This window comes from Balaenoptera ricei, chromosome 17 (genome assembly GCF_028023285.1).
Source record: "Balaenoptera ricei isolate mBalRic1 chromosome 17, mBalRic1.hap2, whole genome shotgun sequence".
NCBI lineage: Eukaryota > Metazoa > Chordata > Mammalia > Artiodactyla > Balaenopteridae > Balaenoptera > Balaenoptera ricei.
The window spans coordinates 79162642-79181559 of NC_082655.1; the positions used below are offsets into that span (position 1 = coordinate 79162642).

Sequence of the window (18918 nt, forward strand, 5' to 3'; positions counted from 1 at the left end):
CAGTCAGAATGGCCATCATCAAAAAATCTACAAACAATAAATGTTGGAGAGGGTGTGGAGAAAAGGGAACCCTCTTACACTGTTGGTAGGAATGTAAATTGATACAGCCACTATGGAGAACAGTAGGGAGGTTCCTCAAAAAACTAAAAATTGAACTACCATACGACCCAGCAATCCCACTACTGGGCATATACCCTGAGAAAACCATAATTCAAAAAGAGTCATGTACCACAATGTTCACTGCAGCTCTATTTACAATAGCCAGGACATGGAAGCAACCTAAGTGTCCATCAACAGAAGAATGGATAAAGAAGATGTGGCACATATATACAATGGAATATTACTCAGCGGAACTGCGTTATTTGTAGTGAGGTGGATGGACCTAGAGACTGTCATACAGAGTGAAGTAAGTCAGAAAGAGAAAAACAAATACCGTATGCTAACACATATATATGGAATCTAAAAAAAATTTTAAATGGTTCTGAAGAACCTAGGGGCAGAACAGGAATAAAGACACAGACATAGAGAATGGACTTGAGGACACGGGGAGGGGGAAGGGTAAGCTGGGATGAAGTGAGAGAGTGGCATGGACATATATACACTACCAAATGTAAAACAGATAGCTAGTGGGAAGCAGTTGCATAGCACAGGGAGATCAGCTCTGTGCTTTGTGTCCACCTAGAGGGGTGGGATAGGAAGGGTGGGAGGGAGATGCAAGAGAGAGGAGATGTGGGGATATATGTATATACAGCTGATTCACTTTGTTATAAAGCAGAAACTAACAAAACATTGTAAAGCAATTATACTCCAATAAAGACGTTAAAAAGAGAAAAGAAAAGAATGACTAAAGCAAAATATGGCACAATTTGAATACTACATTCTCAAGTTTGTAAGTAAAAAGGATATCCACAGATACATTTACACATGCTAACAAATGCATTTAAAATTTAGGGGGAAATTGGAACTATCTTGGAGTAGAATTTAGAAGATGGAGCTGGGGGCAGGTTGATTTTTCATTTTATTTTTGTCTCCTCTTTTTGATTTTTATCATGTGCCATATTTCATTTACCTTCTTAAATAGGCAAATATGTAAAAGGAAAAATAGATATAACTTTAAATAATGAATTGCCTATTATAGATGAAGGGCTCTTTAGGAGTATCGGGATATAGGAAAATGGCATCTGAATTCTTCCAAAACAAAATGTTTTGAACTTGTGGGTATAAAAAGCCTCTCTAGAATTATCCTTTATATTTTCAGAGTTCCTTATCATCACTTGTCAAGTGTTCTTCCCAGTAAACTATTAGCAATTCACAGACCAAAAATAAATAAATAAATAAATATAAATATATTAAAACAAATAATTTATATATATACATTTTATATATATATATAGTTACCTACAAGCAGTGCCAAACAGGAAGGACAGAAGCACTCCTAGAAGACAGCATGTTAGGACAGAAGCACTCCTAGAAGCCCCACACTAAATTGTATATCTCTGGCCACAGAATGACACAACTTTAAAAATTTTTTTATTTTATATTGGAATATAGTTGATTAAAAATGTTGTGTTAGTTTCAGGCATATAGCAAAGTGATTCAATTATACATGTACATATATCTATTCTTTTTCAAATTATTTTCCCATTTAGGTTGTTACAGAGTACTGAGCAGAGTTCCCTGTTCCGTACAGCAGGTCCTTGTCGGTTATCTGTTTTAATATAGCCGTGTGTAGGTGTCAATCCCAAACTCCCAATCTATCCCTCCCCCACATGCTTCCCCAGTAGCCATAAATTCATTCTCTAAATCTGTGAGTCTGTTTCTGTTTTGGAAATAAATTCATTTGTATCATTTTTTTAGATCCACGTATATGACTTTTCAGTTAATTTGTATAGTATCATTGTGAGGAGTAGAGAACGGGAGAACCTTTGAGGTCCACGCTGAACCACCTTGAGATCCACACTTTGAAACTATGTTTTAGATGAGGTAACAACCTCTTCATCTCAGTTTCTTCATTCAGAAAACAGAAGTTATACACTCAGGTTTTTATGAGAGCTATACAAGATTAAAATTTGTTAAGCACATAGTACAGTATCTGGTGCATGAAAATCACTTAACAAAGGAAAGTTATTATCATTGTAATCGCTGTAGAATTACCTCTTTTCTATAAAGTAGACCACGCCTTCGCAGCAAGGGCACTATCACTCCCAAAGGAGGAAAACTGCTTCTTGGAGGGTGAAAAGCTTAAATATTGCAATGGTGTGTGGCTCTTCTAAACTCAACCCTACCCAACAAAATATTATTCCTTAGTACTTAATTTCTCTCACTAGTAGAAGGCAATAATGAAAAAAAAAAATAGTTGGGGAAGAATGAAATAGGCTAGTAACTCGCTTAAGAATTATGTATAAATGCTGTTATCAACTTTATAAATTTCAAAGAATAAAATGTTTACATAAATGAAAGTTAATCTCCTGAAGTATGAAGTTAGAGAAATAGTGCCTGTTTCTGTCTACACACCTGAATGATTGCAATTCGTGCACATAGCAGTAAGAAACATGGAAGAAAGGGGATCAGCCTCAGGACATAGTTACGTATGTCGCTGGATGACAGGGGTGTCTATAAGGAAATTTATATTGGTGGGTGTTAGCCAAATATAAACCACAAATACTTGTGATTAAACCATTGGAAATCTTATTCCAAGCAAGGCAACAAAAAGAGTGTTGCATCGCAGCTACTACTGTTTGAAGAAGACTGATTGTGTGAAATCAGAAGTAGCCGTAAAATAAATAACTTCTGAGTAGTAGGAGACATAGAACTAATGGAAGAGAAATGTTTCTCTAGTCCTGCCAGAAAAGCCTTTCTTTTAGCTTTCTGCTCCTAAGTAGCAAAACGCCACCGTGAGAGTCCAAAACAATGATGGACGGCTTGACACATGGGCAGGGTCGCTGTGTGTGGTTCTCTGTGGCACTCGTCTGCACACTGCCTCTGAGCACTGAGCTGACTGGGCTCCCATATCTCTTCATGGTTTCTATTTACACCCGGAGTATCAGGCCCAAGGCTACTTCCCTGGCTGCGTACTTGGCAGTGGTGGAGAACTCCAAGCTAGGCACTCAGGGCTTTGGTCTCCAGCTGGTTGAGCAGGTCTTGAAGAGGGAAACAAAAGAAGATAGACTAACAGAGCAATTTTGAAAGAGAACAAAGTTGGAAAATTTTGCACTACCTGGTTTCAAGGCTTATTATGAAGCTACAGTAATCAAGACAGTGTGTTTTGGCATACAAATAGACACACAGATCAATGAAATAAAAGAGAGAGTGCAGAAATACTCCCACACATACATGGGTGAATGATTTTCAACCAAACTCTAGACTTTTCAATTCCAAATTCCAAGTATTTCAATGGGAAAAGAATAGTCTTTTCAACAAAGGGTGATGGAATAATTGGATAGTCATATGAAATAAAATGAACCTTGGCCCTTATCTACTACCATATACAAAAAATAACCTTAAATGAGTCAAATAGACCCAAGATAAGAACTAGAACTGTAAAACTCCCACAAGAAAACATAGAAAGTCTTATCATTGGGCAGAGATTTCTTAGATAGGACTTGAAAGATATAAACCATATATCTTATAAAATATATAAAAAGAAAATAAATAGAACTTTACCATAATTTAAAACTTCTGCTAATTGAAAGTCTCACCAATAAGAAAATTAAAAAGCAAGCTACAGACTGGGAGAAAATATGTGCAAAACATAGATCTGAATATGTTATACCCACAGCGTATAAAGAACTCTTACCACTCCAGGACTGCAAAGACCCAATAGAAAATAAGATTTGAAAAGACACTGTGCCATAAAAGACATATGAATGGCAAACATCAATAGTTATTTGGGAAATGCAAATTAAAACCACAGAGATATCACTAAACACAAACTAGAATGGTTAAAATTTAAAAGATGATAACACCAAGTGCAAGTAAGAATACAGAGCAACTGGAATTCTTACACATTGCTGGTGGGGATGTGAAATGGTACAGCTACTTGTGAAAGCGGTTGGCAATTTCTGATAGAGTTAAATATACAATTACCATACATCCTAGCAATTTCACTGCTAGGTGTTTACCTAGGAGAAATAAAAACATATGTCCTGTGAAAAGACTTGTACATGAATGTTTATATAATTTACATTCATAATAGCCAAAATCCAGAAATAACTCAAGTGTCCTTTAATCGGTGAATGGATAAACAAATTGTGGTATATCCATATAATGGCATACCATTCAACAAAGAAGAAAAACAAACTGTTGAATCAAACAACAATATTAATGAATCCCAAAAGCATTTTGCTAAGTGACAGACGCAGACATCAAAGATTACATATCAGGGTTCCCTGGTGGTGCAGTGGTTGAGAATCTGCCTGCCAATGCAAGGGACACGGGTTCGATCCCTGGTCCAGGAAGATCCCACATGCTGCAGAGCAACTAAGCCCGTGTGCCACAACTACTGAGCCTGTGCTCTGGAGCCCGCGAGCCACAACTACTGAAGCCCGCACGCCTACAGCCCGTGCTCCGCAACAAGAGAAGCCACCGCAGTGAGAAGCCCGCGCACTGCAACAAAGAGTAGCCCCGGCTCGCCGCAACTAGAGAAAGCCCGCGTGCAGCAACAAAGACCCAATGCAGCCAAAAATTAATTAATTAATTAATTAGTTTTTTTAAAAAAAGATTACATATCATATGATTATATTTACATGAAATTCCAGGAAAAATACTATAGCAACAGAAAGCAAATCAGTGGTTTCCAAGGGCCTGGCAAAGGGGAAGGGGACTGACTGCAAAGGGGCACAAAAGAACTTTGGGGGTGATGGGCATGTGCTATACCTTAATAATAACGGTAGTTATATGGCTGCCTATCTCAAAAGCCATTAAATTGTAGACGTGAAATTGAGGGGTTTATTGAATGTAAATTATATCTGAATAAGGTTTATTTTTTTAAATGATTAAAAAGGAAATACAAAAGAAAATTAAGAGATTAAATCAGAGGTTCATCATCTTCAGAGGATATTCATAGTAGGATTTCTAAAATGAAAGAACAAAGAAACAGAAGGGGGGGGGGGAATCAAAGAAATAACATAAAACAAATTCCAGAACTGAAGAATATGGGTACTGAATGCTTAGTATAAAAAATGAAAACAGTGCCTAAATCAATGTGCATCTGTGTTAAATTTCAGAATACCGGAATAAACGGAGGATCCTAAAAGCTTTTGGGAAAGGGAGGGTGGGGAAGTTACACACATAGAAGCAGGAACGAGAATGGCTTAGCACTTTTCACACTGGGATTAGGAGATAGAAGACAAATGAAAAATATTATTTCCAACAGGTAATGCTATATCATTTTTTATCAATTAAGCATGAGAATAGAATAAAGGCAGTTCCAAACATTTAAGACACGAAAAGTTCCTCCATGCATTCTTCCTTATAAACCATCAGAAAACTCGTTCCATCAAAACTGAGGCCTAAACTAATAGTAAGATACGGGTTTCAGAAACAGGACATGCAATACCGAGAGGGAAACGAGATTCCCAGGACACTGTGAAGGAAAGCTCCAAGCTGACGGCTGTGTGGCAGGTCTGGAGATCAGACGGCCCGCTCTGGATGAGGAGGGGCCGCTGAGGTGGGGGGGCTTTATGGAGAGAGTCTCCAAGACAACTAATGTCCCCAAGGGAAGAAGAAATGGTCCGATGGAAGAACTGACACGCACTTCTATGATGATAGGGATCTACCACCATGGAAAAGGATTTGGTAATGAATGAGCAGTAGTCAGTTTTAAAGTTCAGGGAAAACAAAGAATAGTTCAAGAAAGGAAATATAGTCAGAATACACTAAGAGGCTCATTTCAGGAATAATATTTGCATGGTAATTAAAATAAAAATTCAGAATAGTGATTGTTTTTTTAATTATAACATTATTGGGAGGAACAGAGACGGGAAGTAGAAGGTGGGAGGTGGAGGATATCAACAGACAGACAAAATCTAAAACTGAAAAAATACCAGTATCTTAGACATACAGAAATAGAAGAAAGAGCTAAAAGTTTTAAAGGTAAATGCCTCTGTGGAGTGGAAATTATGTATGTAAAGGGTCGGAAAGTGGTCTACATTTTTTTATTTTGAGCCTTGTACTTCTACCTGATTTTTAAAAACTATTTATACATGTACAATTTTAATTAAAAAATTAAAATGCAAGGGGAAGGGTTTGTCATCCAAAGAAGTAAAACCCCCGAGCCGGCTCACCTGCAGTGCAGGCCCACCTCTGGCGCTACTTCCTTTCGCCCGGCAGAAACCAGCGGGCACGGCTGCCTGCAATTAGGCAGTCACTGTGGATGGACCCCATTCCCACCCCGCTCGAGGCCACTCAAGGGCTAAGTCAGTTCCTTCGACACATTCCACATTCTTCGTATCAGTCAGCTTAAGCCCATCTGTTGACCCCCGTCAAGGTCTACATTATAATTACGCCCGGTGGACTGCCAATCACGCTACCTTCCCTATGAACCTCCGGAAGGAAGAGAGCGCCACCCTGAACCCCACACGGCCATCCTATACCATAACCTCTGGAAGGCTGAGGGGGGGAGCGTAGGTTCTGTGACACGCAGGACAGAGTTCAGCGTGCACACTGGTGCATACTAGTGGGTGAATCGGGAGAAAGTACGGAAAGGCACAAAACAACAAAACTCGAGAGATTTCCGCTGGCCCGTCATTCTTCACGTCATTACTTTATCTTTTTGGCTGAGAATTTCCACTGTCTAATCGTCCTGTGTTTAACTGTGACTGTAAAAGAGTTCCCCATATCACACAAGTGATGTGGAACTGGGGTTCCACAGGGGACCCTGCGCTCCCCTGCTCGCACAGACACACCAAGACTAAAACCACACACAGAGCGATTATCTCTGAGAAAGCCCTGGACGCTAGGGGGACAGGTGTTCTACAACGAAGGGCATAAATAAGAAAAGACCACTTCAAGTCAGGTGGGAGGGGCAGAGATGCGGTCTAGTCAGAACCCACCCCCCAGCCCCGGCGTGGCGACCCCCAAGTGTGAGGGACCTCCCAGCCATGGAGGCCCCCCCGGGGAGCAAGGCGTGCAAGCCCGGGTCGAGCTCCCGAGCCCAGGGAAACCGCCCCAGGCAACAAGCCCCCCCCCCACGCCTGGCTTTTAACAGCAGAGCTGACACCCAGGAGAAGCCAGCTCTGCTCTCGCGGCGCTGCTCCAGGTCCCGGCACCGAGGCGGCAGCTTGAAAAGCGCTCGGCCCCGCACGGAGAGTCCCTGGCGGAAGGTGCCTTCAGGGGGGCCGGACGGGGGGCACCGCCTCCGGGGGCCGCGAAACGTAGCCGGGGCTCCGGGCCAGGCTCTGGGCCTCGAGCCTCTCCGCCGTCTCACCAGGCGGCTCCTCACGGGGCCCCATTTTACGGAGGAGGAAACCGACAAATCGAGCGCCGCCCGCCTGGACCACGGCGTCAACTCCCCAGTCTAAACCTTGAAAATGGGGCACGGGTTGCGTATCACTGAGACGTGACAGCTTCATGCGAGAGCGACCCCTACCCGCCGGGCCAACAGCTCGCTACCTGAGCTTCCGCTCGACGTCGGGGTCCGTCTGCTTTTTGCTCCCACTCTCCCCAGGCTTTCCTTGGCGCCGGCTCCGAGGATTCCTGACAGCCGGCGTTCCCCGTCGTAGCCCCTCCACTTGCGGACTTAGACTCCTTGCTAACAGTGCCTTTCCTTTCACTGCGAACACTTCTATACCTCCGGGCTTTAAGACCCGGGGCTGCCTGCACAACTGGGTCCTCAGCTCTTTGAAGCGGCAGCAAACAGCCCCCGGACTGCCCCCCCGCCCCCCCTCCCCGGGCCTGAGGCGCCGCAGGTGCTCCCGCGAGCCCGGGAAGCCTCCCCCCGAGGGGGCCTGAGCTCCCGGCCGCACGGGGCACAGCTGCCATCTGGTGGGCGCAAGCGGGAACTGCATCAGCCCGCCCTGGGGCCATTCCGCTGAACGCAGCAGGCTAGCGCCCCTTCCTCTGCCGCAAGCACTTATCTCGAAGGCGCGCAGGTCTGGGCAATATTCTTAAATTTCCTCTAATGTCTCATTTGGTCTTCTAAATTTCACAGCGTTTCAAGGATTTTTTTTTAATGTAAGCCTTGTGGGAAAAAAATTTCTTTTAATGTTTAAAAGAAAAAAATCATTTTCACGTTCTTTTAAAGATGATTGGAATATTGCTTCAAAAAATATAAGAAATTTAGTTCTATCCTTCAGCATCTTTACATATCTTTCTACATGTATGGATTCGAAGTTAATAAAGAGCGCTCAAAAGCACTTCTTATCCATTCAACACACATTTACTAGGTGCTTACCACGTCCCAAGTAATACGCTAGATCTGGGATATCAACATGAGTAAGACCTGGTTCCAAAGCTCAGACAGAATTCAATGCCTCTGAACATGTTCATTTTAGACAAGTACATTACACAGTCGTGCATTACCCATTCATGTCTGTCACTCCCAATTTCTTCTTCCCAATATCGTCTGGGTCTCCTAGGACATCATTTGATGTAGTATTACTAAAAACCATATGCTACATGCCACATTTTCCTAAAAACTCCTCGTTGTTGTGAGTGATTTCCCCAATCTCCTTGGTACATCTAAATATCACTCCTTCCAAATTAAAAAGAAAAATAATTTCCTTGTCTCTCTGCTCTGGGGAGAGTGCTAATAATTTTTAAAACATCTTACTCCTTCTTCCTCACGCGAGAAGAATAAAAATGTAGTAAAAATAGCATTGACTTTCAAGCACAAAGGGACTGGGTTCAAATCCTCACATATGTACTGTGCACCACTGACAAAAGTACTCTACCTCCCTGCTTCTGGGTTCTCTCATCTATAAAAAGGGAGCAACAAAGCCAAACTCACAGCATCTTTATGAGGAAGGGTTACAGATAATAAATCTGTAAGATTACCATAGCCCCTGGTATACAGTTAGCACAACTTTAGTGTTAATTCTCCTCCCCTTTCTATCACAGGCATACTTGGGAGATACTGCAGGTTCGGTTCTAGACCACTGCAATAAAGTGAATGTCACAATAAAGCAAGTCATACAAATTTTTTTGTTTCCCTATACACATAAAAGTTATGTTTACACCATAGCCTATTAAGATGTAATAGCATTACATCTTTAAAAAATAATATACATGCCATAATTTTAAAATACAAAGCAAAAAAATTGCAGTAGTATTATCGAAGATCGCTAATCACAAATCAACAAATATTAATAATGAAAACGTTTGAAACAATGCAAGAATTACCTAAATGTGACACAGAGACACAAAGGGAACACGTGGAAATGCTGGAAAAATGTGCCCGACACACTTGTTCGACACAAGGTTGCCACCAACCTTCAATCTGTAAAAAACGCAGTATCTGCAAAGTGCAGTAACGCTAAGTGCACGTATATCTCCACAGTTTTAGCCCTTTTATTTCACCAAAATTTCTCATTGCTCATTACAGAAGCTTACATAACATTACAACTTCCATATTTCAATTAGAAGAGTGCATCACAATGCAGAAAAGCCCTACTCTATGTAGAGATAGACTTCCTCTGGTTAAATAAACAGCAACTCATCATTTTTTATGGATTTATGACTCATGCTGAACTGAAACCAAAGGTATTCCTTATATAGGTAATTACTTTTAGTTCCCCAACGCCAAATTTATGTTATTTTAGCACCTCCGTGTGTGGCTCCAAAAACATTAATTTTTCTATTTTGAGTCAGTTCCAGACAAGAGACATAAATTTCCACGTTTTATAAGACTTGTTTCTATACCATCAAATAGTCATGAAGAACAAGGAAACTTAAAAGATTCCCTGGTTAAGCCCCAGGCAAAAATAACAAGTATTCAAGAGACAATTTATGGTTCTTAGTCTAATCAAATTTATTTATCCTTCTAAGCAACATGTTTTTATTTATATCTAATTAAATATTTTATTAATGCAGGTGGACACAGAAAGAAATCTGTCAAGTTCCTCTCCACAGCAGTTCTTTTTCAATGTTGAGAACTCTGGGTGACGTCACCTTTCTCTTTTCTTTTCCAAGTTAAATCATTCCAGTTCCTTTCATTCTTCTTCACAGAGCATGCCTTACACTTTTCCATTTTTTTCTGACCTATCTGAATTTCTTGACATTACTAATGTTTAAGAGATCATTAATTTCTACGCAAAGTACTGGAGAGCCAGCTTAGTAGTAGAGCATCTTTTTCTAGTCATGAGGAAAAACAGTGAATCCTCTCCCATGGAAATGCTTGCAAGTTCATTAGACAGATGTTCTGAGGAAACTAGATTCAACACATTTGGCACACACACACAAAAAAAACTTACGAGATTGTTGTTGAGATCTTACAATCATACTTTTATCAAATCAGCAGTTAAAATTAATAAATGAAGTAATCTGAGGCTATGTCTATTCCATTAATTCACCAATACCTTCAATACACATTTTGCACTAAGCTGACATAACAAAAAGGAGGGGATATAATTCCTGTCCTCAGGGCATTTATGATGTCTTAGGAGAAAAATAACAGAAACAAGAAATTATACATGCTCAAGAAAAAAACACAGAGAAACTTCAAAAATAACAGAATAGAAACTGAGTCTGTAATTGCTGAAAAAATGAAGAACACAGAAATGATGAAAGTCAAGTTGGATAATCCAGTGGCAAGATTTCTAGGGTAAGCTCATTTTGAAGTGGCAAATTCTTAGAGGTTATCTAATCCACATCCATCCCATGTGCTTCATCTTTCTCATGAAGAAAGGCCGTGCTGATATTGAAATGAGAGATTTTCTCATTCATCACGGCTTTCAAGATCAGTTCAATTTAATTAGTTTTCCTCTTCCCAAATGAAAAGATTTTCATCTTCAAAAATATAAAATATTTCTAACATGCTTCTGTTGCTGATATCTAAGGATGCCTCAACTTGGCAAAATAGGCAGTCTTGGCCAAGCCTTTCAAAGGAGCAATGATAGTTATTTTCTCTTACTACTTGGTTGAGATTTGTTCTTGAGTTCTGGAATCTGTTATTTAGTACGTTGTTATTCTCATCAACTACTTCAAAGATTTCACTTGTCTGATTTCCGGGGTTCTGTGTATTTGAATTCACATGACCCACAACTAGCAACAATGTGTGCAAGAAATTCTTTAAACATGATTGAAACTTTATTAAATTATTTTCTTCCTCTAAGCCCAAGAAGTTAATTCTTTTTAATTTTCTCCTTTTATCCATCAAGTCAAATGTGCTATTAAAATAAAGCCAATCAAATGTACTGCCAATGGCATCATCAATAAATGCTTTTCTACTACTTGCTTTATTGTTCTTATCTCTGAACATGTTTTTGTTTGACTGTAGTAAACATGGGTGTATTTTCATCCATAATTGGAGACTCAAAGAATTTTCAATATCAGAATCTTTACAATATGCGAACCCTCGGTGTTCCTCATTTACAGGCTGGTTAATAACAGTTAGTATTGGGCAATGTTGACCACAAATATTATAGAGTTTATCCAAAGAGTCACCTTCCTGAAGGGCACTGTGAATTACATTATTACCAGGCAATGGTTGGTTTTTTATAGTATCATCAGAGACAGGATGGACTTTGTTACCAGCAGATGTGAAGACATGAGTGACAGATGTGCATACTCTCTCTGACCTATGATTACCCTTCTCCTCTGCATGGTGGTTTGGTATTCTCTCCTGAGAACAAGTTTTATTTTGAACATCCAGCAAATCCTCGCGAAAAGGCTCAGAGTCGCTACAATGAGGCATGTTAAAATAATTGCATCTCAGTTCAGGAGGTTGAGTCAGTTCCTCCAGTTCTGAAGAGGACAGTTCAGCCATGTTTGGGCCTGGGGCCAAATTTCCAAAATGTGAATACGGTACCTCATTGCTGTTATTATCAAGTAGAGTATCCACTGATGTGGTGTCTGCATTGCCATACATGCCAGAATTTTCGAGAGATGATACTCTTAGCAAATGATTTTCTTTCAGGAGCCACTTGCCCTTGTCAATCAGTACCCCCTCTTCCATGTCTCTGAGAATTCTGTTATGACCATTTTGTTCAGTACCATGTTCCACAATGTCTTCCCCATGGTAACTGGCCCTCACATTATTAAAATCACATTTATCTCGCCTTTCCTCCTGAAATTTCTGCAACACAGTTGAATTACTAGATACCTGTTCAGAAGAGCCAAATGACTGACCTTCAGAATCATAAAGACCTACTTTCCCAGCACCCCGAAATTCCATAGACTCATAAGGACAAACCTGAGATGTGTGTGTAGACCCAGAAAAAAAAGATGGTTTCATAATCTCTGCTTTACCATAAAGTTTTTCTATTGTCCTTTTAACAAATCCTTTATTATATTCTTTCTCTTGGGCCATCTCCTCACCACCGTCACTGAGGCCATCACTGGATGTTTTATATGACTGTTCATTCTCACTGTCTTGTCTATAATCTGACCAATCAGAAGTCCCTGACCTTTTGAAGTCATTTTTAAAATTAAGGGGAGACTCTGCAAAACTTCCAGTTTCCATGCTTTCCACCATCTTTTTTACTCTCATTTCAGTTTCTCCTTCAATGAGCTGCTTTTCAGTATTTTGCTTAGAATCATAGCAAAATACTAAAGATGGTGGTGTTGCCAGCCTCCTACTGATTGTCTCACAAATGACACCATTCCTTCCTTCTTCTTCTGTAATGTTCCTGCTAGAGACCTTGATCAATTCCAAATTTTTACTAGCCTCTAACTCCTTTTGGATCAATTCTTCAGTAGCTCGCTCTCCTGAATTTACCTTTGTAGTAAAGATATCAGTGTTCTGGTTTTCTAATTCTTCAGAAGATTCCAATTCTGAAATGTTTCTTTCACTTGATGTCATGCTGTTGGTTATTGAGCCTGGTTCTTCAGAAGTCTTTGAGTCTTCCTTATCAAAAGATGTATACGCATTTTTATCCTGAAATTTCTTTAATGAACAATTTTTAAATTCATCTAGAGAACTATGTTTCCTATGAAGTTCTGGTTCAGTTGCATCTTGGAAAAAGCCACCATGGCTTAAATTACTGACATTTTGGTGTGACACCAATATACTAAAGCCATGTTTACACCCAGTGTCTGCCAAAATATTTAGGTCTTTCTGAACTTCACCAACTCTTTCTAACTCTTTGGTCAATTCCAAATTATCAGTATATGTGTTTTCTTTGGAATTTAAAAAGTCACTGGTATTGCAGACTTTGATGGGAATGTAGGCCTCATCAACTGGGCAAGCCGTCTCACAGATACGGTTTTCATCATAAGCACAAGCCTTATGAGAAGACACAGTGTCAGTAAGTGAAGAGACCTCTCCTAGGAAACAAGCCTTATTCATGGAGGTCTGATCCGTGATACAGCCATCATGGGGGAAAGAATTATCACTGAGGTTCCAAGTCTCTTTTGGAGGATAAGTCTTATTCACAGTGCACATCTCACATGGAGAGCAAGTCACCTCTGAAACACAGACTTCAGAGACACTGTCCTCACTGGCAGAACAGCCTCCATCTAAAGAGGAGATTTTCTGTGTTTTCTCATTTTCAATGCATTTAGGAACTATCTGAATGTTGGGTGTAGAACAATTTGCAGAAAGATCTATTGGAACCATGTCCTGTTCTTTCTCAGTGAGTCCAGAGTGATTTGTGGTTGATTCCACTAAACTGGCAACAGCAGCCTTCAAGTCATCCGCTTCCTCTGTGACGGCAACGTGCTTCAGAACCTCCAACAACGCAAGTATTTCTGAAGTTCTGCTGGTAGTCTTGTGAGCATCACCTCGACAGAAGCTGTTCATACCTCCCTTTAGGTTTAGCACCAGGAGCCAAGCTAGAAGAACATTAGTGGATGAATTATATATCGGAGAAGGAAAGGGAATATCTGCAAGTGAACCTGGCATTTGAACAACTCCATTCTGAGTCTTGTGACTACTAGGAACTAAAGCTTGCAGTTGGTGAAGCAACCAGACTGGTAACAGGTGTTTTGGAGTGTCCTCTTCCATAAGATCTACTTGAATGGCAGCCTCTACACTTTGCCCTTTTGTAGCTAGGTTTATGTCTTTGTAAACAAGGCTTACCTCTTGTCCTGACTTTTCAGCAGATACCTGACTTTTAGTATTAGCATCATCAATAGCTGACTGTGACAAAGTACAATATTCATGAATGGAAAGCAAGTAAGCATCCTTCAGAGATTCAACCTGGCTCCCATAGAGATCTTTGGTAAGTTCTTCACTGTTATCTTTGTCAAAAGATGTACCGACCTCTTTCCCTAGATTATCTCCTGTCAAACTGGCATTTTCAGTTATATGTTTATTACCTTCCAGGACAAAATTATTTACTTTTCCAGAACTTTTGTGGGAATTATTTCTTGGAAAACAACTGTTGTTATAACCTACCACACTCCTTTCCTTTGTGTATATTGGAGCTGACTGTCTAGGTTGCAAAGCTGAATCTGAACTTATGTTCTGCAACCATCTCTGTACATAATTTTGAACTGAATGATGGGTAATAGCCTCAGGAAAAACAGCTTTTTTCAAAGAAGCTAAGGAATTTGCCCTGGTTGCGACATGTTGTTTACTTACAATAGTATCTGATTTCAACCTATCCCCTTTTTGTTTTTTCTGGCTTCTTAAAGTTATGTGTGAACTATTAACTTTTGAAACTAAACTCTTCTTTGACGTTCCTCTCAAATACCAAGATGCTCTTTCTGCTTGAGCCTGTGGTCCACAAAAAGCATTGGGTTTCTGCTCAAGAAAGTTAAACATATGAAATAAATTTTGATTTTCAAAAGTATTTTTGCAATATCTAAATTCATTATGGGAAAACACTTTTTCTCCTTGACCAATTTCTCTTTTTGTAGGTCCTCCTAAGTTTACTTTGTTTAGTGGTCTGGATTTTCTTTTGGCTAAAAGTCCCTGAACCTTAGGATTATGAATAGTATTTAATTTATTTCTAGGGAGATTCCTGGAATTCACAGCATTATTACTTTTGGAAGAAAAATAATTTGATTCAATTACCATATCACTTGCATGGAGGTCTTTCTCACAAAATATCTCTCCTTTAAGGGGACTACGTGAATCTTGCAGTATGGTTTCCTGTGCAATTCTACCTCTTGTGTTTATTCTCTTACTCTTCCTGGGGATTCCTTTCCTTGCAATCTCCCCACCCTGATGCTTGGAATTTATCACATGCTGCTGAGATTTCATCTTCTTTTTGCTGGCAACAGATGATGAAATCTGCTTTTCATTTTCTGGAAGTTCTGTTAAACCACACTGAGAAAACTCACTAATTAGTTTTTCAATTCTTGTGGTGACAGTAGAGGATCCTACTGAAGCTGGGGTCTCTGAAATAGTTTTGTCAGTTCCAGAGTTGTTACCTGAAGAATGAGTTGCACCTGCTAAAAAAGGACTGGATCTATCATTGGTGTTACCATAAGTTCTTAAATTCTTGACACTAGTTTTGTTGTCTGCTGTTACACTATCAACTATACCTTCCTCCACAACTGAGTTTTCTGACGTAGTCTGTGGCAAGCCATTATTATGGGACATCTCTAACATCTTCTGACTTGTAATTTCTACAACACCAGCGCTTAGTGCGTTTGATTTGAGCAGTCTGCTTTCCTTTTTTCTTTCTAAAGATGACTCTACCTGCTCATTGTTAGCAACTTGAACAAGTACCGGTCTGTTGGATACTGATGACATTTTACTGCAAGAATGTGTGAACATGTGATACTCAGATTTGTTTTCCCCATCTTTCCTTTCTTCACTATAGGAAAACTGCCCAATCATTTTCTCTTGCACTTCAGTTTCCGATACTAAGGTCACACTCCCTATCACAGATTTCTTTTGCCTGACTCTCCTTGGTCCAGGTGTAGGGGGCCTATAAAAATGATGTTTAGCTTGATCCTGAGTTCCCTGGGTGGCATTTGTGTCCATAGCAGCATTCTCCCAACTAGCAGAATTGCAAGTTTCAGTATCCTGATCTCTCACTGGACTGCTGATCTCCTCTGCCAAACTGCCCTCTTGATTATTGCCTTTCTCCAGAGGTGAGACATCTGCAGACAATGAACATGCTGTAATCTTTAAACCAGATGATCCATCATCTGTTCTTCCTGGGACACTGCTTATCTCACTCTTTTCATCATTATTAGAAAGATCAGCTCTACAGACAGTGGTTGTCCATTTTATGGTTTCCTCCTCTTTTATCTTGAATCGAACTTTCATCTCAACTGTCATAGTGCCATCTTGATTAAAAATAATCGATTTCTCAACATCATCTTCAGAAGGATATATCAATAAATTCTGAGAATCATTTTTTTCTAAGGCCAAGTAATTTTCAGAAGCAAAAGAATGGTCTGAGTAGCAATCATTACTCTGCATTTTGTCAGAAGAAACAGAATAAATTTGAGACCTTGGGCTTGAAGGTACATGTGTGCTCACTTTCAGATTTTAAAAGTAAAAGATGCCCCACATCAAAATATAATGTGGAAGACAGAGAAGTTATAAATATCCAATAGAAGAGGCAGCAAAGAAAGAAAACAAAAAATAATTAGTATGAAAAATACCATATTTTCTAAATTTCATAGTAAAATGTTGTTAATAGGTTTCTCACCTCTATATATTCATTGGTCAATTTAGTTCACTGTAATATCTGGTACACTTCTACAAACTACTCTTTAAAAGAGAACTTATAACTCTACTTCAGTGAGGAAATTCACAGAATTTTAATCTTAACGAGTTTAATAAGGCAATTTTAAAAAGGAAAGATGAGTTTAATAAGGCAATTTTAAAAAGGAAAGTATAAAGTAGAAATTGCTAAGGATTCTAGCAAAAATAAAGAGATTTTTGTGGGATTTGGTTTTGTCGTTTTATTCTGTTCACCGGTACTGAAATTGGGGTCTAACCAAGTGCTGCTTATCTATTCATATAAGCAAGTAATAATTTACAGTGGTATTCATTTTCCTACCTGTGTATATCAAAGTGAGATATCTATACCATTATGAAAGTAAAAACATTTTTAGAATTTATTTTAAAGGCTAGGTTAATCTAGTAATAATTATTAATTTAGCATTCATTTTGTACAATCAGTGCATTTAATTTAATATCAGCCACAAAAGAGAACAGAGCTAGTCAAAGACCCAGATATCTAAGTATTTTTTTTAATGTGTACCTCTAGAGATAACCTTGGAACTCATGCTTTCTAAACTCAGTCAAATTAGTAGTTTGTATAGATGTGCACATGCTTACCATCAATTAAATACCTTTAGTTTCAAAGTATAAGCCCAGAGATACTTCCTCTTATTTTTAGTATACTTTCACCAAAATTATAAATGAAAATGTCTCACTCATCATTTTTTAAAGTAAAACTTAACAAAGCCCTCAGATTCCCTGAAGCCATTAAAAATCATGCTCAGAAACCCACATCAGACAGAAGACAATAAAATCATTTTGATGAAATGACCAAGGTGAACTAGCACTACCCTGCACATAAGATGCTGGGCAGCTGATGCCTACGAAACAGACACATGAACAATTGGCTATTTAGTATATCCATGAAATAACTAAAGAACGACAGTAAGGAACAGTTGAGTCTGCCTAGTTCAGCAATAAGTAAAGGAATTAACACCACTTAAAATGTGTATCATTCCATGTTTACATAAAATAAAAATTAAAAAGGAAGTGTAAATGGCAATCAACACGTTCGCATGGAGCTAAAATACTGAGCACTGTGAATAATGAGATTAGCTCTGCCTGAAAAGGGAATTTACACCACACTCTTGGGTGTCAAGAGGCACTCCTCCTCCCCTATCCAAAGGATAACGTCTCATTGGACGGCATTTCCTAAGGAACTATCAACCCAGAGTACTGTTAACCAGCATGAACTGGCTATATGAACCTTTTTTTTTTAATAAATAAAAAGTGGATTTAAGGGCCTGTGATTTTTACTGGAATAACTTCAGAAAGTAGAGCATGTATGTAGTTAGAGGTTTCTTTTTTTTGTTTTGTTTTGTCCACGCAGTGCGGCATGCAGGATCTTAGTTCCCTGGACAGGGTTCGAACCCGTGCCCTCTTTTCTGCAGTGGAAGCGTGGAGTCCTAGCCACTGGACAGCCAGGGAATTTCCAGAGATTTTTTTTAAATACATTGATCAACTAACCTGAGCTCAGCTATGATCTGCATGGTATTATTTAGAGAAAACTCTGCCACTACCACAGTGTCACTTACACATATTCCACAGAATTTAGAATTCCTCTCTAAATCAAGAAATGGTGGCACTTCGATCTTTTATCTAGATATAAGATGCAAAAACAAAAACAGAAAACAAAAAGATAAACCTCATCAATTTAAACAGATATATCGACTGACTTCAAAAAAATCTTTTAAAAAAATTATCAGATGATCTCTACGACTCTCTCCAGCTACAAATATAACGAATTTCAGTTTAGAATGTTTTGATCCTCTCCTTTTCTGTGATGAAGGAAATTGGTCATTTAAGATGAATTTTTGTTGTTGTTGAGGTTAAAAAACAAAAACAAAAACAAAACTCAGTGCTAAAAATAAGAGCTATATATTTAAGTGACTTACTCTTTCTGCTTTGTGACCTAGCATTTCCCTTGGGGTACACACGGTGAGAGATTATCCCCGGTACTCTAGCAGGAAGCAAGTACTTTTGGATGTCATAATTTCCTGGTTTAAATGGCTCCCTTCCTGCTGCCACCACAGCTCCAGAGCTCAGGATCACAGCCTGGAGACTGGGGATCTAGGGGAAAAAAATCAGAGTTATGGTCCTGACATGAACAGCATGAAGTTTTGTTCTTTCCA

General features: G+C 39.3%; 1 protein-coding gene and 1 pseudogene across 1 annotated transcript in view; both read right to left on the bottom strand.

The window, feature by feature from the left end:
* Window positions 1–7690, bottom strand: part of LOC132351758 (lipoxygenase homology domain-containing protein 1-like) — a 172638-nt pseudogene extending 164948 nt beyond the window's left edge.
* Window positions 7691–10670: 2980 nt separating this feature from the next.
* Window positions 10671–18918, bottom strand: part of LOC132351941 (oxygen-regulated protein 1-like) — a 47651-nt gene continuing 39403 nt past the window's right edge. The window contains exons 3-4 of the mRNA XM_059902064.1: window positions 18682–18856; window positions 10671–16536 (exon numbers count right to left, since the gene is read on the bottom strand). Of these exons, the coding sequence (XP_059758047.1) occupies window positions 10910–16536; window positions 18682–18856 (5802 nt within the window). The 3' untranslated portion in view covers window positions 10671–10909. The remainder of the gene's footprint in view (window positions 16537–18681; window positions 18857–18918) is intronic.